The 22538-nt window shown below is 45.6% G+C and overlaps 1 protein-coding gene across 1 annotated transcript in view; it reads left to right on the top strand.

The window, feature by feature from the left end:
* The window catches only part of NGEF (neuronal guanine nucleotide exchange factor), a 30740-nt gene extending 8202 nt beyond the window's left edge, over positions 1-22538 (top strand). Inside the window, exons 3-10 of the mRNA XM_074189700.1 lie at positions 1431-1560; positions 3269-3343; positions 8792-8881; positions 9784-9947; positions 12227-12382; positions 14627-14706; positions 16600-16704; positions 22272-22538. Of these exons, the coding sequence (XP_074045801.1) occupies positions 1431-1560; positions 3269-3343; positions 8792-8881; positions 9784-9947; positions 12227-12382; positions 14627-14706; positions 16600-16704; positions 22272-22462 (991 nt within the window). The 3' untranslated portion in view covers positions 22463-22538. The remainder of the gene's footprint in view (positions 1-1430; positions 1561-3268; positions 3344-8791; positions 8882-9783; positions 9948-12226; positions 12383-14626; positions 14707-16599; positions 16705-22271) is intronic.

Genomic DNA, 22538 nt, shown 5'->3' with positions numbered 1-22538 from the left:
CCAAGATGGCATTTGATTTCTTTATTACTTTATCATTATCGAACTTGCAGGGCCCTAAGACCCCCAGCTCTTTTTCATGAACAAATATATAGCTGAGATAAAGACTTGTCTGTTTACTGACAAACAGCGACTTGCAATAGAAAACCTTGAGCTCATGATACCTTTTTTAAAAAAATGTATGACTGGTAAATAATTTTTTTTTAAAAAATTACATTCTAAAACTTCATCTAAATTGAAGAAATGCTGGGAGAATCCAAGCATAGTGCCTGGATTTACTGCTTCCCACCTATGTGACCTTGAGCAACTCATTTACCTGCTGTAGGCCTCAGTCTCCTTATATGTAAAATGAGGGAAATAGAGGTCAATCTATCAACCCACATTTATAAAGTTCCTATTAAGTGCCAGGCCCTGAGAACCTCGAAGGCCGGGGTCCTTTTATTTTGTTTAATTGGGTCCTGGACCCCTATGGCCATCAGTCTGGTAAAGCCTAAACAGCCCTTCTCAAAATTATATTTTTCATTGTATAAACTAGAAAAGTACAAGATTTACAAAAGTAACCAATTATGAAACATAGTATCGAAATATTTATGGGGTCAGGTCAAAAACAAGAGGTGAGGAACCACTGACCTGAGGTTCTAGGTTTCAATCTATGATGCTGTGAAATGTCGTTATTAAAGTCAATCTTTTGAAGGGAAAGAAGGAAGAAAAGTGGTTCTAAACTTGCTCTGGTAGCTATGTCCCATCTGCTCTCAGCACAGCCTGAATGCATTTTGGATTCAACTAACCCTTCCCACCTCCTGCCCTATCGTGTTCATTCATTGGTTCGATGTTGGCGCCTTAGTCATTCCAGGAAGAGCCCCACCCTGAGCCCTGGGCCCACAGGTCCCGCCAAGTACCTCGGATGTCCGCACGCTGGCCTCCGCAGCTGCCCCCTCCAAGGACCAGATGTGCTGCCCCACCCCCTGGCAGAAGCAGCCCGGGCTGAGTGAGTCAGCCCGGCCCCCAGCGCTGCCCCATCCGCAGGCCTGGCAGCCTCACCTCCGTGCTGTGATCCTGTGTAATTAAGCCTCTGACTCATGGCCTTGGACTCACACCCCATGCTCAGCCACCCCCACAGGCAGCCCGTGCTGCTGAAGCCTATACGTGTTCACATGTGAATGTAATTTGGGGAGCAGACTTGTACATTGAAAATTATTTTCCATTCTTCTTTCCATAAAAACAGCTCTGTTTTAGTGGTAACACACTTGGGAACTTCTCCATGGGGATGAGAGTCCTCCCTCCTGTTTCCAGGAGAACCAGACTAATGGTCTGGTATGGGGTGTGTGAGGAAAGTGGGGATTTCGTGGAAGGCAATGAGGGGTCTTCAGGTCTCTTCACCTACTGGTCTCCAAGGCAGCCACCCCAATACATTCTCTTCTCTCCATCCCCAGGCAGGAGAAAGCAGCTTTCCGGGAAGTGATCTCCCAGTTGGAGCTGGACCCCAAATGCAAAGGCCTGCCATTCTCCTCCTTCCTGATTCTGCCCTTTCAAAGGATCACGCGATTGAAGTTATTGGTACAGGTAACTGCCAGCTTCCCCTCTGACTCTGTTTCCCCTTGAGGAGGCGGTCATTCACTTTAATACATACACGTCAAAGTTTCCTCATTCATCTCTTTCCCAGGACTAAGATCGTAGCTCTAGTCTAGAGGGACCACAGGGGGCCACAGAATTCAGCCCCTCGTTTTTTCAGGCCCAACCAATTTCAGTGGCTTCCCCCAGGTCACTCGGAGTGTCTCAAAGGTGAGATCTGACTTCAAAACACCTTGGTCCTGTTCTTAGCTTATGTGAGATCATTGATCTAGACCCCGGGAAGGAACCACATATGATCTGGGCCAAGTCCTTGGTTTCACTGTTAGAAAATTCAAATGATGACATTCTGGTCAAAATGAATTAGAAGCTGAGGCAGAAACTGTGTGGTGGGCTGTTTTGGAATGGAAGAATGAATGAATGAAGTGCTCATAAAGTCCTTATGGTCTAGCGACAGGGAGCTCACATAGAAATATAAGACATTATTGATCTCAGGGAGCTCTCCGAATGTTTTGGAAATCTCAGATTCTGGGTTAAAACCCTTGCTACTTAGAATATTTGTGACCTCAGAAGAGTCTCTTCCCCTCTTTGGGTCTCAGTTTCCTTAACTATAGAATGAGAGACTGGACCAAATGTTCCCAGTGGTCCTTCCAGGCCCACATTATGAATGAAGGAGATCCTGCTTAGAAATCCAGCAGGTGGTCCTGGTGAGATGGGCTTGTGGGAAGATAATTAATGGGCTGAGGCTGAGGGGGAGAGTTGGGAGTCAAAGATGAAGGCTTGGATGGGGCGGGGGAGGGGCCCAGGAAATGGAATGCCTCCATCAGCTAAACCGTGATTAACGTGTTGGTCTCCTTTTCTTAGAAAAGTGTGCGGCAAATAAGACAATTCCACAGTAGAAAACACTTGCTCTCTGTACCCAAAATAAGCAATTAACTTCTTTCAAGAGAATGACTTAGAAGTGAAAATTCTCAAGAGAGTTCTTGCTCCTCTTCTCTGCCTTTCCTTTCACCATTCCCCTTATATCCTCTCTCATCCCCCACCTCACTCTCATCTTCTCTCCCCCTTCCCTTTCTCTCCTCTCCTGTTTCCTTCCTCTTTCCCTCCTTTCTCTCTCCCTTTTTTCTTCTCCCCACCTCGTCTTCTTCCTCTATTTTTCTCCTTGACCCCTCCTTCTTTCCTTCTCTCTCTCCTCTCCTTTCCACCCTCTTTCTCTTTCCTTCCTCTTTCATCTACATGTTTCTCTTCCCCTCCCTTCCTAACTCTGTCTCATCTACTCTTTTCTCTTCCCCTCCTCTTTATCTGTCATCACCATCTATAGGCATCATCTGTCATTATTCTATCTTATCTTATCACAGATATGATATATATGCCATACCCTTTCCTCCACATACACTTTATCACCTTGATTTTGCTTTTTAAATGTGTTTGTACCCCATTATTCTAGATTCCTTCCCCCTTCCTTCCCCCTTTCTCCTGGCACAGACATTGGCTCCAATGACTTTGCCTTGGTCCAACAGCTATCTCCTCCATTTTGGTCTCTGTTCTGACTCTGTAAGGTGGCAGAGCCCTTGCCCCAAAAGAGGATGAAAAAGGGCCCTGGGGAGTCCTTGCAGGGTAGTAGCTGGAATGGGAGGTAGGGTAGATCCTCTCTATTGTTTTGTTCTTCCCTAACACCACTTCCATCTTTTCTCCTGTTCAGAATATTCTGAAGAGGGTGGAAGAGAGCTCTGAGCGGGAATGCACAGCTCTGGACGCCCACAAGGAGCTAGAAATGGTAAATCTGCTTATTGGTTGCTCTGAGGCTCCCCTGAGATCCCTTCTCTATTCTCTGCATCCAGGTTGAACCCTTCCTGCAGCCCTTGTCCCTTGACTGGGTGCAGCCCTGACCTTTACACTGAGCCCAGACTCTGAAGTGGAATCCTCATAGAACAATTATACAGATGGACCTGAGGGGCCTGAGCCTGGCTTGGAGGGTGGGGGGGAGAGCCTGGCACTGTTGTCCTTAGGCCTCCATCTTTTGGGCAGCACAGGCCAGGGCAGAACTCTACATTGGCCCTGGCCAGGAGGGCTTGGGGCCCTAGCACAATTATCCCGAGGTCTCAGTCTTTTAGGGAGCACAGGCCGGGGCAGAACTTTGCCCTGGCTCTCAGGCAGTGTCTTCTCTTTTGAAGGTGGACAGTTCTCTTGGCTACAGTAGAAAAACTGTTCTTAGCATTAAAGGATTCCTGAGATGATCAAATGTAAATTCTGATTTAGCAGTGATTTGTGCCCTGGGGAAAATCTTTGTTCAATTAGCTGCCACTGAGTGGGAGTCAGGAAGCTTCACCTCATCCAAAATGAGGGCATTTTCCCTCACAATAACAAACTGCTCCTCTGACAGAAGGCCTTCTAGGATCTGGGTATAATCTCATTTCTGTCCAAGATACAGCTCCAAATCTCTTCACTGAAGCTTGGGGCATGAGGGGGGCCTTATTCAGGAGGCCATTGAGGCTGCCCACCTCAGAGGGAAGTCTGGGGGCCACAGAGGCAGGAGGTATAGCAGCCTCACTGGGGGGTGGGGAGTGGCCCTCAGCACTCTCACCCTCTCTCCATACTCAGAAAAGAAAGGAAGCAGCAGCCTGAGGCTTGGGCCCAGATCTTGCTGCTCCCTAAGCCCTAGAGGAGTATTGCCCAGTATTTGTGGTCACAGACGGCCAGGCATTGAGATATCTGAGAAAGAGAGAAGGGGGAAACCATCCCTGGCTGGTTTAGTGATGAGTGACAACTGAGGTGACCAGTCATATTGGCAGGAAGAGAGAGTGCGTGGCCTCCTGTCTCCACTGTAAATTCCTCTCTTAGCCCCTCTCCTCAGCCTTTTTTTCTGGCATCTGACGACAAAATTCCTGAACATAGCTCTGTGTGAGGATGTGCACTGATAAAGCTGGAAATGAGTGCTCCCTCTGTAGGTATTATTGTGTGTCTATAAAATGTGCATGTGTACATTGTAGAGATAGAGACAGAGACAGAGATGATAGATATATAGACACAGATATAGTGGATAGAGATAGATATGTGTGTGTGTAATTATGCACCTGTGGATGGTGGGTGCATAGATGATTCTTGTCATGCTTTACAAGGTATAGATGCTATTGAAGAAAATGGTCATGGAAATGCATTATGGGAAACTGCCTTCAATAGCTCATGAAATATTTTTCTGACAAAACCAGCATTATGGCTGTACCTGAAATACATCATTGGTTACACTGCATTTATCTGTATGCAAATGTTATGTCTGTGAGCATTAGACTGTACACATGTATTATAGATGAATGAATAAATGAATGAGCACTAAGGATCAAAGAAAAAAGTGAAACAGTGGCATCTCAAAGAGCTCACATGCCTTAATTGTTAGGGACCAAAAGAATAACCCATTTCACAAGGTGCTGCAGTGGGGTTGCGGGTAAAGCTAAACATAACAGGCAGGTGTTAGGTCTGGGAGACTAGAGGACGTGGAGGCAAAGCAGATGCCAAGGCTTAATGTCCACCGTCTCATCCGAAGGAGCAGAGTCATTGATTTCCCCTTCATCCAAACAGAGGAGCAGTCAAATGGCCAGAAGACAAGATGAGGGTATCTCTCAGGGACTGTGTCTCCCTACTTCTTGCCAACTTGGGATGACTTGCAGACAGGAACAGGAGAAGTAGTGAAGAAGGAAAACAAGGGATGTATGTGTGTGCATATACTAATGATATATGTATGTTTGTTCATGTAGATCTGTGTTCATGTGCTCAAGTAAATGTGTGTTCGTATTCAGACAATGCATAGTGTCAGTGTGAGGTTTTTTAATACAGCTGTGCATATGTGTGTATGTACGTGTGTCTAGGTGTATCTAATAGTCTAACAATAATAAAAACAATCGTCATTAACATTTACCTAGCACTTTACAATATGCAAAATACTTCACATGATCTCATTTGACCTGGACAACAACAAGGTAAGAAAACTAAGGCAGACAGTGAAGCGATAGGCACATCACTAGTCTGACTTCAAGTCCTGTGGATCTATTATCTTCCTACTATGCCAAACTGTGTATATATATTTTATCTATGTTTATATTATATATAATACATTCCTGGATTATTTCAATTATTTAAGTCAATTACTGAATCTGGAAATGCCCATTTGGCAAAAGCTTTCAGCAATCTTCTGACCTTTTGGAAGACTTTTGTGAAAACATGACCCCAAATCCCACTCATCTGTCCATGGTGGCTGTGGCTGTCTATGTGAGTTCAGGCCTTGCTAGACCCCTGCCAATTCAGTCCATGCTGGAGACCTCCAATGTCTGAAAAAGGCTTATTCACTACTGTTAGTGCTTAGATTTTCTATTTTGCTAAGAAAAATAATGAGCATTCTGTCTTCTCTTTAAATTCCTAGGATGTATGAGAGTGGAAGTAAAGTTACATGTAGAGTATTTTATTTCTTAGTATACTCGTCCTCTCATTTACTCACTTATTTGCCCTTTGCGTTTTCTGTTTGTCCACCCATCTAGCCACCCATTAGCTCACTCCCTGGCCCGTCCGCCCAACAAACATTGACTAAGTGATGAGTGCGGCACTTCTGTATGTGCGTGGTGGGAGCCACACAGTATAATAGAGAGAGAGAGCTTATCTCAGGGTCAAGCAGGTCTAGTTCTGACACGGAGGTGTCCTGGAAAAGTCATTCAACTCTCAGGGACTCAAAACCCTGGAGTCTTTTAGCTATAAAAGTGCAATGTCTAGAGTCAGGAAGACCTGAGTTCAAATCCTGCCTTTGTAACTCTGGGCAATTCACAAACCCTCTCCTGGTCCTCACTCTATAAAATGAAGATAATCACAGCACCAAACTCACAGCGAGGATCAAAAGATGTCACATGTAGAACATTTTGTAGGCCTTAAAGCACCATAGAAATGCCGGCTGTGACACCCCTGGCAGCTCTCTGAAGACAAAATTACAGAGAAGGTTCTAACGGTGTCAGTGGAGAACACTTCTACTCCGGGAGTACCCCAACCGATGCAATCTGTTCTGGAGAAAAGAAAGAGGCACAGCATTGTGCCAGGGCCAGAGCATCCCTCCCATCCCATCCACTAGGGACCTGATAGTCTAGTCAAGGAGAGAAGACAGCAGATCATGCACGGAGGAGCCTGAGACAGGCGCAATGGATAGAGCACTGGCCCTGGAGGCAGGAGGACCTGGGTTCAAATGCGGCCTCAGACACTTCATAATCACCTAGCTGTGTGGCTTTGGGTAAGCCACTTAACCCCATGGTCTTGCAAAATATTAATAATAATAATAATAATAATAATAATAATAATAATAAAACAGCTGTTGTCACGTCCAGGGTCTGCGCCAGGCCGGGGGCGGGGGCAGAGGGAGGGCGTTGCCGAGGTGGAACCAAGGGGAGGGGTGGAGAGGGGAAACTGACGAGGCTGGGGGGGGGGGATCGATCAGAAATGTTCCCGGGTGAAAGCTACTAGAGGGGAAAGCGGAGAAAGAGACGTTACAGAGTCGAAATGGACAAGAAAGAGACATTAAGGAGGTGAAATGACAAGAGACTTCACCGAGGTGAAACCTACAACAAAGAAAAGTTACAGAGGTGAAATCGACAAAAAAGAGATGTTGCAGAGGTGAAATCGACAAGAAAGAAATGTTACAGAGGTGAAATCGACAAGAAAGAAATGTTACAGAGGTGAAAGAATTGTTGCAGAGGTGAAATCGACAAGAAAGAGCCATTAAGGAGGTGAAATCGACAAGAAAGAGCCATTAAGGAGGTGAAATCGACTCCTGGCAGAGGCAAATGGACAAGAGATACTGGGGACATCTGCGGATGTGAAACTGACCGGAGATGTTGAGGAGCTGAAATCCATCAGAAATGTAGCAGAAGTGAAATCTACAGGAGACTCCGAGGAGGTGAGGAATCCAGAAGTTCAAGGTTAAAACCGACCAGAGACACAGCGGAAGTGAAACTGACAGGCTCCACAACCTGGACATGAGGTGGGGGAGTCCAGGATGACTCCTAGGCTGGGAGCCTGAGGGACTGGGAGCCTTGTTATGCCTTCTACAGTAATAAGGAAAGTAGGAGGAAGGGTTGATGGAAAGATAATGAATTCTGTTTTGGATATGACAAGTTTAAGATGTCTGTTGGATGGTTGAAAGGCAGTTTGAGATGGTTGAAAGGCAGTTGGAAATGTCAGAGAGATGGGGCTGGCAATATAGATTTGAGAATCATCAGCACAGAGATGGTCATTAAATAGATGTGGCTGTCAAGATCACTGAGTGAGAGTTATAGGAGGAGAAGACAAGAGGGCCCAGAACAGAGCGCTGGGGGCACCTATGGTTAGGTGAATTAAGGGCCTCTCTAAGGCTAACAGCATTGCAGCCCCAACATTTTGTAGTTCTAGGATTCAGACCATAGTTTTTTGCAAGGCTCATGTTGCCTCTACAATGGGGCTAGAGTACATTTTTAATTCAATAAATACCTCTTAAGCACATGCTGCATACAAAGCATTCTGGTAGGCACCAAGTATGCAAAGATGAAAACAATGAAAACAATAAAATTCTTCTCCCCCCCCCCCAAGAAGCATAAATTCTACAGGGAGACAGGAAGGGAAAGACAAGACCTACATGTAAATAAAAATGAAACAATATGTGGAATGGTGAGAGCCCCAGCTACCAGGGAATGGGTTAGGAGTTGTTCCAGGAATGAAGTGGAATTAATTTGACTCTTGGACTGGTTTTTCTGCATGAGGTCCAAATTCTACACTCTGTTTTCATCATCCTTGCTTGTCCTTCCAATGAAGCTTCCCATCAAAATGTATTTTCTCCTAAGAAGGACAAATACTGACATTCCTAGCAGTAACTCAAAGGATTTTGTTTAATTTTCTTATTTATTATGCATTTGACCTATCAACAAACATAAACATTTCAATATACAAAGGACAAAAAAGAAGATTGTATATGAATATACAGACTTTTGTTACATGCAATGTTTCCAAGGTCTATTAGCTTTTAAAAGGTAGTGACAAAATTGCCATTTAATTCATAGGTTTTTCAGCCTGTGTCTAGAGAAGTCATGGAATTATCTTCCAGTTTAATATCATGGCCTTGGTCACATGGCTGTCATGTGGTTCCCCACTATCATGAAATGAATGGATGGAGATAGCCAAGGGTTACCATAACTCATGACCCACTTTGTGTTCTTTGTTCCAGGTGGTAAAAGCTTGCAATGAAGGTGTCAGGAAGATGAGTCGGACAGAACAGATGATCAGTATTCAGAAGAAAATGGAATTCAAGATCAAGGTATAGATGTTCCCAGTATCCCTCACCCAAACAGATAATATAATTTGCATGTATATAGTAGTCTGCTTATTGTCTCCTCTGTTGGATCATAAGCTCCTTGACAGTGGGGATTGTTTTTTGCTTCTTTTTGTATCCACACTTAACATAGGGTCTGCCACATAGTAGGCACTTAATAAATGTTTATTGATTGATTGATAATATCTCTTAATTTAGTGAAGTGATCCTAAGTGAATTCCATTCAACATCTCATGTTTTTTAGACTAAACTAAAGACAGTCAGAATGCTGCTTTGGTATGGTGTCTTAAAGAACCCTTTGTTTCCTTTTCACTCTCCCCACCCTTACCTGCTTTTCTTTTCATTTGGGCTGCAGTGCCTTTGTTTGTGTAAATGCTTTTCAATTTTGTAAAAGCCATTTGTGTACATTATTTCATTTCACAGAAGGTGCCAGAGGTAGCACTGGCCCCTTTGTACAGATGACACTCGGTGTTTTATCCATGTTCAAAAACACTGGTAGGTATCCCAGGTGAACTCAAACCCAGGCATCTCCTGATTTCAAATCTAATATTCTTTCCTTGATATTTGAAAGCAATGAGTGGACATGGAGACATAGGACCTAAATTTGAATCTTGGTTCTGTCATTTACTACCTTGGGCCTTTGATCCATTCCTTTTTTCTCTCTAGGTCTCAGTTTCCTCATCTGTAAAATGGCTCATGAGGTCCTTTCCAATCCTAAGTCTGGGATACTTAGAGGTGTAATCATTTCTTGTGAATCAGCCCAAGCTGACTTTACCTTAATAATGTCATTGTCTAGACTGTCTGCCTCCAACCCATGACATAAAGGGGTTTGTGACAATGACCCCTGACAGCATGTTCTAACTTTATCCTTTGTCTCTCTCATTCAGTCCGTGCCCATCATCTCTCACTCCCGTTGGCTGCTAAAGCAAGGGGAACTACAGCAGATGTCTGGCCCCAAGACATCCAGGACCCTTCGGACCAAAAAACTCTTCAGAGAAATCTATCTTTTCCTTTTCAATGATCTGCTCGTGATATGCAGGCAAATTCCTGGGTGAGTCCAAAAGATGAAAAGAGGAAGAAGGTAGATCTTGAAAACCCTAGGTCCATGAGTTCGATCCCCAATAGATGGTTAAATTATCATTTATAGGCACTTAGAAAGAGGAATGACTGATCGTTTGGAGCCAATTTCATTACGGAAAGAAATCACAGCAGACTAAAATGCATTTTCTTTTTGACAATCATTCAATTATTTATTAATCAGCTACTTGTTATCAGACCTTGAGCTCAGTGCTGGGCTACGAAGGAAAACAATACCTCTACCCTAAGGAAGCTCGCCTTCTATTGGTGCAATGCCAAATGCACGTACAAGTGCGATACGTCACATAGAAAAACTATTCCACTCTTTCACGAATTTCACTGACTTATATTAATATCATCTTGCTAAGATATTATCTATAACATATTATTATTTAATAGTAAATATTAAAATTAATATTATGTTTATATGTCCACTGTCTGCCACATAGTAGGAGCTTCATACATTTTTATTGATTGACTTATACACACACACACACACACACACACACACACACACACATGAAATCTAGAAATACCAGGAAATGGCAAGAGTCACTCTCAGCTAGGAGGATCATGATCAGGAAAGGCTTCACTGGAGGGTGAGGATGCTTGAGCTGAAGAAGGAGTGAATGCCAGGCTGAGGGGCACAGAAATGGGACATAGACCATCATTTCTAAGTGAGGGGAGCCCAGAAGCCTTCAAGGAAGCAGTGGCATTTGGAGCAGCTCTTTCCAGGGGCATGACTGCTAGTTTGAGTTGGAGGGTATGGGTTCCTATTCTGCCTTTGAGGCCTGTGGGACCCTGGGTATCAACCTTTCTGCATCTCAGTTTCCACATCTGTTAAAGGAATGAGTTGGATTCGATGATTCTTGAAGTCCTTCCAGAATCCTAGGGTTCTGCTTTTTCATCAAGCAAAAGTCCAGGACATTGGAGAAGAGAAAGCAGGAGAAGCAGGGGAGTGTGGGTAGCCTCATCTATGGTGGAGCTTGGGTTAGTGGGAAATAAGGTTGGAGAAGGAGGGAGGCAAAACCTTAGGAAGGCCTTGACTGCCAGGTTAAGGGATTTGGATTTTATTTGGAATGTAATATGAGCCAGGGGTGTCTGGGTGTTTAGGGAAGACTAGCTTCTCTGGTGGGAGGGCTACTCATTTGCCTCTGGAGTCCACTTGTCACCCGATACTCGATTCTCTCACCTGTGGCTCCAAGAAGGCATGTGTGTTCAATGGTCACATCCCGATAAAAGCTCAGAAGATGATAGGCCAAACCAGGGTAACCAAGGGTTAACCTGTCCATGACTTAGTGGGGGTGACTACCCCCCAAATGTGAAGACTTCCTCTAGCAGAATGGGTATATGAGAACAATTTGTTCTAATGAAGGCAGCTATGGGGCAGTTAGGTGGCACAATGGATAGAGCACTAGCACTGGAGTCAGGAGGACCTGAGTTCAAATCTGACCTCAATTACCTAGCTGTGTGGCCTTGGGCAAGTCACTTAACCCTACTTCCTTACCCTCCCCTCCCAAAACAAAGAACCAATGAAGGCATCTAAAGTGAGTGTTATGGAACACTTAGGGCTTGGTCAGACATCAAGGACTCCAAGGCCATTCCCTGGGCCATGACCAGTCACATTGACATTTGTCCTGCCACTAGACTTTGATGACTTGAAGAGCTCTGTCTCACTTCAATCCTATTCATAAGACATCCCCCATAACATCACTGATCCTTTTAGAAGACAAAGGATGAATAATAAGAGTAGAGAAGGATTTTGAGCAAAGGGGCTAGTGACAAGACTTGACCAGAGCAGAATGGATGATGAGAAGGCAGGATCCCTCCCAGCAAAGCTGTCAGAAAACTCTGTTCCAGGTTCCACTGCACCTGGGTCAACGGAAGGCCAATGCTCAATCAACCAATCACTGAGCATTTATTAAGTCCCTCCTCCTTCATACTAGGCCCTGGGGAAGGTCCTGGGGACAGAAAGTCAAAAGTGAAACAGTCCCTGCCCTCATGGAGCTGGCATTCTAGTAGTGGAGGAGATGTGAGCCTGTGAATGTATATGTGAGAGAATACTAAAGGTTAGGGAAGGCAGTTGGGAACATCAGGAAAGGATGCCCATGGAAGGTGACCCTTGAGCTGAGTCTTGAAGGAAGCCATGGATTCCAGGAGGCAGAAGTGAGAAGGAATGGCATACCAGGCAGGAGATCCAGCTTAGGCAAAGGTATGGCCATGATGAGTAACTGCTGTTATTTTTATCCTCAGGGACAAGTACCAGGTGTTTGACTCGGCTCCCCGTGGCCTCCTCCGAGTGGAGGAGCTGGAGGACCAAGGGCAGACTTTGGCTAATGTCTTCATCCTGAGACTACTTGAGAATGCAGATGACCGGGAAGCCACCTACATGCTGAAGGCCTCGTCCCAGTGAGTACTAAGGCCCACTGGGTCTGTCTGCGGGCTCACCATTCCCTATGTGCCTGGAGACCTTTCCCTTCAGAGGTCTCATCCACCAAACAGGTCCCACTGAAACCCAGAAAATGGCACCAGGAAATGAGATTTGCCTCCATTTCAGGAGTTATTTCTCCTCTCCTCTCTCCCTTTGACTGGCCCCTCCTCTTTTCCCATTCTCCCTGCCCCCTAAAGACCAACTAGAAGATTGTGGTCAAGGTTGTGATAGTAACTACATAAATGTGGAATAGTAAAGGGATAAGGGACCGATCCTGTGTCTTTCTCCCTTTATTCCATCCCTCCTGGTGGGTCCAGCTAAGCACATGGAGTTTTCAGAACCAATTTTTGCTATGCTTCCTCCACACCTTCTACATTCCAGTCAAAATGTCCATTTGCTGTCCCCCCACCCCCTAAGGATTATTCCATTTCCATCCTCCTTGCCTTTGCCTTAGCTGTGCTCCCTGCCAGAATGCTATCTCCCTTCAACTCTATGGTTTAGAGTCCCTAGCTTACTTCAGAGCGCAGGTCCTCATACAGCCTTTCTTGATTCCTTCCCACCCGACCCCCTCCCAGTAATATCCTATTCTGCCCTCTCCCCCCAAATTATTTTTCAACTATTTATCTCTGCAGATATTCCTTCCAGGAGAAAAAAAAGATTCTGAAGTCCAGGGACTGTTCCATTCTTTAGGAACTGATGTAGCACAGGGAAGAGAGAGAGCTGGGTCTGGAGTTGGGAAGCCCTGAATTCAAATCCTGCCCCAGGGTTTGAAGCTAGTCAGTGTGACTAAGTAGCTTGTGTGACATCAGACAAGTCACTTATCCTCTATTCACTTAGTGACTTAAGCCCCGTAGCCTCAGTTTCCTCATCTATCAAGTGGGGATGATATTCGCCTCTACTTCCCAGGGGTTTTATGTCGTGTGCTTTGCGAACCTCAAAAATACTAGATGAACACCAGTTATTATTTTATCATTCCCAGTGCCCAGCAGATAGTAGGTGTTTAATGAATGCTCATTGGATTGACTCATTGAACTGAATTAAACCTAGGTAAGAGCATTGTTTGTTTAGGTTTCTCTTGCTCCCGTGCTCTTGGATGTCAGTTTGGTGTAGCAGAAAGGGGCTCAGATTTGGGTTCAAATCTCAGTTTCGCCACTTCCCACCTGTGTGACTTTGGGCATGTCTGGGCCTCAGTTTCCTCCTCTGAAAGATAGATGGGTTGGGCTAGATACCTCGAAGATCCCTTTCTGCTCCCTTCTCTCCAATCCCCTCCCCGGCTTTCCTCGCCACCTGCAGCCAGACCTGCACATGGGGCAGTCACTGGGATGAGCGGCACTCCATCCCCCGAGCTTTTGCCATCTTGAAGAGTCAGTAATGTTGGTAAATCTGGATGCTTGGTTCTCTTTGTCCTTGTGTGAAGCCGGCTGCCAGGGCACCCCCAGCCACGCTGGGAGGCCCTGGCTATCTGCCCACAAATCTGAGGAGTGTGAGCATAGAGCCTTGAGATGGGATTCAGAGTTGGCAGAGGCCTGAGAATACAGAACGGCCAAGCTTGGGGGAATCTTAGAGGAGTCAGAGATGGGGGAGGGGGCTGAGAACACAGGATGCTCTAGCCAGGAGGGACCTTACAAGGGAGGGACCTAGGGCAGAGCTGCCCAAGCTGGGAGGGAGCTCACTCTACCATGGATCATGAGGGCTGAAAGGGACCTCAGAGGTCATCCTCTGATGGATGGAGGGAAAGTGAGGCTCCCAGAGCTGAAGTGACTTCCTCAAAGCTCCACAGGGAGCAAGTAGCAGAACCAGGATTTGAATCTGGGCCCTTCCCCTCCCCCACCCAGTCATTTCCTTTCTCTCCCCTTCTCTGGAGGTGTTTCCTGGAACAAACCACTAGCTTGGGCTCCCCGGAGGTTGGAGGCTGCCAGATTGCTTCAGGCAGAAACTGAAGTGAGCATTGTGTGGGGGCCGAATCTGTGACAGGATCACCCACATGTGGCTCCAATTATTTTTCCAATCCATTAAACATTGAAAGGGGGGGACGTCCTGCTGCAGAGTGGGAGGTGCAGGTATCCAGATACAAGGAGAGAGCAGGCCAGGCTTGGCTCTGGAGGGAAGGCCAAGGGGCAGGCTCGGGGAGCGGGTCCACCTGGTCCCCATCCTCTCAGGTCTCCCCAGAGCCCAGCCTCCCCCCCCATAAACCTGTGGTGTATATCTCTCTCCCCCCACAGGAGTGAGATGAAACGCTGGATGACCTCCCTGGCCCCAAATCGGAGAACAAAGTTTGTTTCCTTCACATCGAGACTGCTAGGTGAGCACTCCCAGAAGCCTCTCTGCTTTGGCACCTTCCCTTGTCCTTTCAACCCTCGTCCTTTCAACCCTATTGGAACTGGGAGCATATGGAACATTATGGGCCCTTCTCCCCTTCAGGGCTTGTTTCTGAGAGCACCCTTTTGGGGTTCTGGATGCATAGAGGGAGGCCTTTATAGATTTATCACTTAAAGCTGCACCAACGCCACTTCTTTTTGCATCATAGATGTCCTTGCACACAAAGCCTCTTCCTCCCGAGTAGCTTTCCTTGTAACAAGAGATGGTGCCACAAGGTGATGAGGTCGAACAGCAGGATGCGCCTTGCCACACCCATAGCCCCCCACTTCTCCATGGAAGGGAGGGTAGTTTGCTTAGATTGGGGGTCAACTTTTTGTGTATCTTGGACTCCTCTGGCCAAGACCGCCAAACTCTTCCCTGACTCCTATGTTAAAAAGCACAAACCTAAATGGGGGGGGGGGGTTTACAAAGGAAACCAATTCCATTGAAATTCTTTTGTCAAAATACTAAAAGTCAAAACTGTTTGGAGGAAGTCATTCTCTAAGTGTTCTCTCCTCCTGAGACTTAGATGAAGTTCCCGGGGGCCAAAGGCTCCTTAGAAAGCTGCTTTTTAGAATCAGCAGAGTTTAAATTCTTGAGCTTTGGACACATATTGGACTGAAAGGTTCATCAGGAGGCAGATCTGGCCTTAGGCAGAGAAGACCAGGGTTCGAGTCTTCTCACTAGACTCTGAGCATGTCCCTTGCCCCCCAGTGATCCTGGCTGCTGTCTCAGATCCATCCTCATTAGCACCAGAAGGAGCCCACATTGTTTGAATGAAATCACATGGTGTGGGTTATTAAAAAATATTAGGGGCAGCTAGATAGCACAGTGGATAGATAGATAGAGCACCAGCCCTGGAGTCAGAAGGACCTGAGTTCAAATCCGACCTCAGACACTTAATCATGACCTAGCTCTGTGGCCTTGGGCAAGCCACTTAACTCCATTGCCTTGCAAAAACCTTAAAACAAAAGTTTGAAGTCATTTTCAAGGCCTTAATCAACAGATGCTTTCATGAATGTTTGAGCTAAAGAAGGAATAAATGATAAAAGGGGAAGCTAGGTGGCGTCATGGAGTCAGGAGGACCTGAGTTCAAATTCAGCTTCAGATCCTGCCTAGCTATGGGATCCTAGGCCAGTCATTTCACCTCTGCCCCTGGAGAAGGAAAAGACAACCCTTCCCCCAACATCTTCACCAAAAAATCCCCTCATGCAGTCGTGAAGGGTCAGACCAGCTGAGCCACAACAGGGACACATAGCTTTGAATTGGAAAGCACCTCCAAGGTCGGCTCATTTTACAGCTGAGGATGTCGAGGTTCAGCATGATCATGGGAGTATAGACTTCGGAGGTTACTTAATCCAGCCTCTTCGTTTTGTAAATGAGTCAACATGAGGCCTAGAAAGTTTGAGTTGTCCAAGGTCTCAGAGGCAGTAACAGAGACGGGATTTGAATCCAGAGCCTCTGACTCTGGAGCATGGGCCATCCACTTCCTTGTTGGATAATGAAGCACCTGTGTTCAAATCCTCGCTCTGTGACCCGGGGTCCCTTCCACCATTTCCCCCAATCAGAACTGGAGTGCTATTTCCCTTCATTTGCCAGCAGGAAGAGAGCTCCTGGCTCAGCTCTTCTGGGGCTGCCGACCTTGGGACGTTCACCCACAATTACAGTTTTTTCATTTCTCCATTTCTACCCCTGACCTTGGGTTTTCCTGGTCTAGAAACTGTCTTTGATCCCTCTCTTCCCCAGCAGCTTCCTCTGACCCCCAGGCTGGGGCTCCGGAGGGAATCTAGAGCATTCTGGGTAAAAAGCTCTGGTCTTCTCTCTGCCCTTACCCCAGACTGTCCCCAGGTGCAATGCGTCCACCCCTATGTGGCTCAGCAGCCGGACGAACTGAGTCTGGAGCTGGCTGACATTCTGAACATCCTCGAAAAGACAGAAGATGGTGAGTACCCTCCCCGGGTGGAGACTTGCCCCCACCCCGGGTCTGCCTATAGTGCCCACATAATATATCTTTACTCTCCATCCCATGTCTATATACCCACATCCTTTGTCTATAGTGCCTACTCACATGTCTCTACCCACAACACTCTCTATACTGTCCACATCTACATTGCCCATGTCACATAGCTTCACTGTCCATCACACGTCTATACCCATCACATCCTACAGTACTGCCCACCACACCCATATCTACTCCATCCACATCACATTCTATACCCACCAACACCCTATGTCTATACTGCCCACCCACATCGCATGTCTGTCTATACCACTCATTCCTTTCCCTTCTGAAAGTGTTCTCTGGGCTGTTACCTCAGTCACCTTCACCGCACTATCCAGAGGTGGGGGAGTTGAGCGCTCCCCTCTCTGACTGACAGAGCAGGAAACTGAGGCCAGAGGGTTGACCCTTTGCCTATTTCTACAGCATCCTTTACAGTCATTCACCTTTCCTGGGAGGTTGGTGATACCTGTTTTTACTAAGGAGGAAACTGAGACCCAGTGGGGTTACAGGGGTTCACCCTGAGGTCCTAGTGAATGTCTGAGGTAGGATTTGAGTTCAGACCTTTTCACCTGTAAGGCCATGTTCTATCCACCCAGCTATGCTGCCTCTCAGCATCACATCTCTCCTTAAGGACAGGGCTGGGTCTCCTCATTTGCCAGTGGTGTTCATAGATTGCCCTAGCACAAGAGAGACCCATAATACTGTGTGTGCTGCTGCTTCAGTCTCATGGTCAGGGACTTGGCAGCTGGCTTTTGTTTGAGTTGAGACCTGGTCCTTGGCTTTCTGGTTTAGGGAACTCCTGCTATGGAAATTCCCTCATTGATGCAGATTGGAACTTGCTCTCAGAGAGTGTCCTGGGGCAACTGAATGACCCAACACCTTTCCCAGGCCCAAAGAGCCTTGTGTATGTTAGTAGCAGGATCTGAACCCAGGTCTTCCTGCCAGAGGAAGGACTTCTTTCACATATCCACTGGGCTGTGGATTCAAGGGGCATTTGTCTGACTTAAGGCTGCGATCTTAGGTTCTGGGCTTAGAGTTGGGGAGACCAAAATTTTTTGAATGAACAGTATATCATCAAGGAATTTACATTCTATTGGGAGAAAGGTGGAAATGAAGCAGACCCAGAGGAGGAGAATAGGAGGGATAATGTGAAAAGAGACAAGAAGCCCCCTGAGGGTCCCAGTGTTTAGTATAGAGTGAAAAGAAATCCGAAATCATTATCATTATATTAGAGGGTATAACATAATTGTCATATGTTATTTAAAATTATCATAACAATCTTTATCATTATATATTATTATATTATATTATATATTATATATAAATTTATAATATATAAATTTATATAAATATATAAATATATAAATTAAATATTATTGATGTTGTTAATGCCTGTTGATTAATTGATAGGAGAGCGCTCTAGGAGAATTTCAGAAGAGAGTGAAGGGGGAATTTCCCCTGGAGGACCAGGGGATTCCAAATTCAATCCATAAGCATTTAAGTGCTTACTTGATTCTTTTTTAATTTTATTTTTTATTGACATTTTACTTTTCCAAATATATGTTATAAAAGTTCCAACATTCATTCATTTGCATGTGCATATTTCTTTTTTAGAAAGATTTTATTTAGTTTTACAATTTTTCCCCCCATTCTTGCTTCCCTCCCCCCCACCCCCAGAAGGCAATCTGTCAGTCTTTCCATTGTTTCCATGTTGTACATTGATCCAAATTGAATGTGATGAGAGAGAAATCATATCCTTAAGGAAGAAACAGAAAGTATACGAGATAGCAAGATTACATAAGATAATGATGTTTTCCCCCTGAAATTGAAGGTAACAGTCTTAGGTCTTTGTTCAAATTCCATGGTTCTTTCTCTGGACACAGATGGCACTCTCCATTGCAGACAACCCCAAATTGTCCCTGGTTGTTGCACTGATGGAATGAGTGAGTCCATCAGGGTTGATCATCGCCCCCATGTTGCAGTTAGGGTTTACAGTGTTTTTCTGGTTTTGCTCATCTTACTCAGCATCAGTTCATGCAAATCCCTCCAGGCTTCCCTGAATTCCCGTCCCTCCTGGTTTCTAACAGAACAATAGTGTTCCATGACATACATAGACCACAGTTTGTTAAGCCCTTCCCCAATTGAAGGACATTTACTTGATTTCCAATTCTTTGTCACCACAAACAGGGCTGCTATGAATATTTCTGTAAAAGTGATGTTTTTACCCTTTTTCATCATCTCTTCAGTGTAGAGACCCAATAGTGGTATTGCTGGATCAAAGGGTACATATGCATATTTCTAAGTTACAAAATGTCCTTCCATCCTCCCTTTCCATCCCCTTCCCCTCAGTGGCAAATAGGTTAATATTGTACTTACACATTTGTGTTAGGCATGTTTACAAGTTAGCCATTTTTGGTATGAGAAATTAGGATTAAGGAAAAGAAATACATAAGAGATAATTTTTTAAAAACATGAATGTAGTGTTCCTCAGATTCTGAAGGATTTTTGTTTTGTTTTGTTTTTGTTTTTCTTCTTCTGGATGGGGATAACATTGTCCCTAGCTGATCTCCTAGGGTCGTCTTAACTCTGAACAGCTGAGAGCTGGTTCCGCATCCTTCACTCAGCATCACTTCCTGTAATTCCTTCCATGCTTCTCTAGAATTCGACTATTTATGGTTTCATATGGAACAAGAGAATTCCATAGTGTCCATGTACCATACCTTGTTCAGCCATTCCCCCATGGATGGGCATCACCTCAATGTCCAATTCTTTGCCACTACAAAAAGAGCTGCTATGAATATTTTGGAGCATGTGGGATTTTTACCATTTTTTATGATTTCTTCTGTGTATGGGTCTAGTATTGGAATTGCTGGGTCAAAGGGTATGATCAGTATTGTTGCTCTTTGAGCTTAGTTCCATATTGCTCTCCAGAAGGGTTGGATCAGTTCACAACTCCACCAGCATCAGTGTCCCAATCCTCCTACAACCTCTCCAACTTGGATCATTTTCCCTTTCTGTCATCTTGGTCATTCCGATAGGTGATATCTCAGAGTTGTTTCAATTTGCATTTCTCTAATCAATAATGATTCGTAGCATTTTTAAGGATTATATATAGCTTTAATTTCTTCATTTGAAAACTGTCTATTCATATCCTTTGACCATTTATCAGTTGGGGTGCCTACTTGATTCTAAACACTAAGAATACAAAAGCAAGCTGGACAGTGCCTGCTCTCAGGAAGCTTACATTCTATGGGGGGGGTGCACACACACACACACACACACACGCACGCACACACACGCACATATGCACACACATATTTGACTATCCTTTGGATAGTCCAATACCCCAAAGTAATCCTGAAGAGGAAGGTACCAAGAAAGGCTTCCTGAGGAAGATGGAGCCTGTGCTAGGTCTTGAAAGGAAGCCAGGAACTCTAAGAAATGGAGGTAAGGAAGGAGAATGTTCCAGCAGGAGACACAGCCCCTGCAAAGACCTGGAGGTGGGAGATAGTACAGTGCTGTGTACAGGAAAGCAAGGAGGTCCATTTGGTGGGAACTTGTGAGTATACGAGGGGAGTGAAGTGTGACAAGGCTAGAAAAGGAGATTAGGAACCTGGTGGCTGAGGATTTAATCTGGTCCCATGTGTCACCACTTCCACTGGAGGGAGGTGATCAACAGAAGGTGACACCCAGGCCTGGATGGATCACCACCCTGCCCCGGTACCTTGGCTTCTCTCGGGGCAGCCCCAGACCCACTCACTTTTGGGGGGCTGTCTCATCACATGACTGACTCAGTCTGAGGATGACATTCTCTAGGCTTTTCTTAAAGCAGTGAGTTGCTTTTGTCACTAAAACCAATATCAATTATATTTCTCCTTTGTTAGCTGGTGTTTATCAAAGAATCTGCTCTTGTCCATATATCCCTGTGCAAACCACTTCTGGGTTTCCTTTTGGGGGCTGTTTCCTAAAAAAAAGGGTCAAACCAGATGCCCGACCTCCCTCAACTCTATGCCTATGATCCTGTGTTCTCCCTGAACCTCAGTTTCCTTACCTGTGAAATGGAGACAAGGGGTTTCCACTCATAGCTCTCTGACCCCCCTTCAGCCTTTGTGCCTATGAGTCATTGAATAAATGTTTATTGAATTACCCACCCATTTTACAACAGGTAAGTCACTTGGTTTTAGCCTTCCTACCTCTCTCCTATTTTCTTCCTCCCTCTTTGCTGTTCTGCATCTTCCCTTTCTTCTTCCCCTTCCCTTCCTCCCCTCCCATTTTCCTGCCTTTTCACAAGCCTGATGTGAGTTTTGGGGAGCATTTGTGCCCCATGAAGTGCTTCGTGACCCTGGTTAAGTCACTTTTCTTGCTGGGCCTCGGTTTCTTCATCTGTAAAATGAAAGGGTTCATCTAGATGGTCTCTAAAATCCAGGTCTGATACGCTCAAGAATAATGGTCTCCCCCTCCTAGATGTCTTCAGTCCAGGTACCCACTAGTTGGGGAGATTGTAAAGGGAATTTGAGGCCAATTTGGGACAGACGACATCTGTTCCAACCTGGGGATGACCTGAAGCATCAGCCATCCCCATTGGAATGGGCCAGCTTGGTAGGTGGTGAGCGGCCCATGCCTGGAGGCCCCCGAGGATGACAATTTGCCAGGTTGGTCTGATGGTCTCTACGGTCCTTCCCCTGGCCCAGAATTTCTTGGTCAACCTGCTCCCTCTGCTGGCCATCTCATGCAATAGCATCAAACCTTTGCTACTTGGGTGTTTTGCTTCAGTTTTTCACACTTGCCCAGTGTCAGAGACCCAGAGCACTTGAATTATTTTATGACTTTTTTATTACTTTTATCCCTTAACTTTTTGCTTTTGTTTTTAATTGACAGTTAAGGTTATCAAGAATATTGATGGCAGGACACTGGAGATCATCTCATCCTAATTTTATAAATTAGGAAATTGGACTGGAAGGGAGCTGAGAGACTGTCCCATCAAACCTCATTTTACAGATGAGGAAACTGAGGCCCAGGGAGATTGCCCTCGGTCCTACATGTAATAAGTGACAAGAGTCTAAATCTGAACCCAGGACCTCTGAGGCCAGGGCTCCTTTTGCTTATAACCCTGGGGCATTTCACCGCTTCCATTGGGAGTATTATCCACATTTTAAAAATGAGGAAACAGGGCAGCTAGGTGGCACAGTGAATAGAGCAAGAGCCCTGGAGTCAGGAGGTCCTGAGTTCAAATCTGGTCTCAGACACTTCATGATGACCTAGCTGTGTGGCCTAGGGCAAGTCACTGAACCCCATTGCCTTGCCAAAAAACAAAATTGAGGAAAACTGGCTTTCACAGCTAATAAGCAGAGCCTGGCTCCAAACCCACAGCTGGTGATTCTCTGCCCACTTCTGCCCAGCGCTGCTTATAGAACACCCTAGTCGCCTTTCTTTTGCCCTACATTTTCTAGATTTTCATTACAAATGCATTGCTTGTTTTTCCTCCTTGATGTCTTCCAACTCTATAGGCTGGATTTTTGGGGAGCGCCTTCATGACCAAGAAAGAGGCTGGTTCCCGAGCTCCACGGTGGAGGAGATTATGAACCCCAAGATCCGATCCCAGAATCTCAAGGAGTGTTTCCGGGTCCACAAGATGGATGATACTCAGCGCAGCCAGAACAAAGACCGGAGGAAGCTGGGCAGCCGCAATCGGCAATGACCTCTCTCTGACTCAAACCCTGACCCCTAGGAACACTAGGAGAGTGAGTGGGGCCTAGGATGCCTGGAGAGAGAGA

The sequence above is a fragment of the Macrotis lagotis genome, chromosome 5 (assembly GCF_037893015.1).
Source record: "Macrotis lagotis isolate mMagLag1 chromosome 5, bilby.v1.9.chrom.fasta, whole genome shotgun sequence".
NCBI classification, from domain to species: domain Eukaryota; kingdom Metazoa; phylum Chordata; class Mammalia; order Peramelemorphia; family Peramelidae; genus Macrotis; species Macrotis lagotis.
The sequence above is the reverse complement of the archived record's forward strand: the minus strand, read 5'-3'. Positions and strand labels throughout refer to the sequence as shown.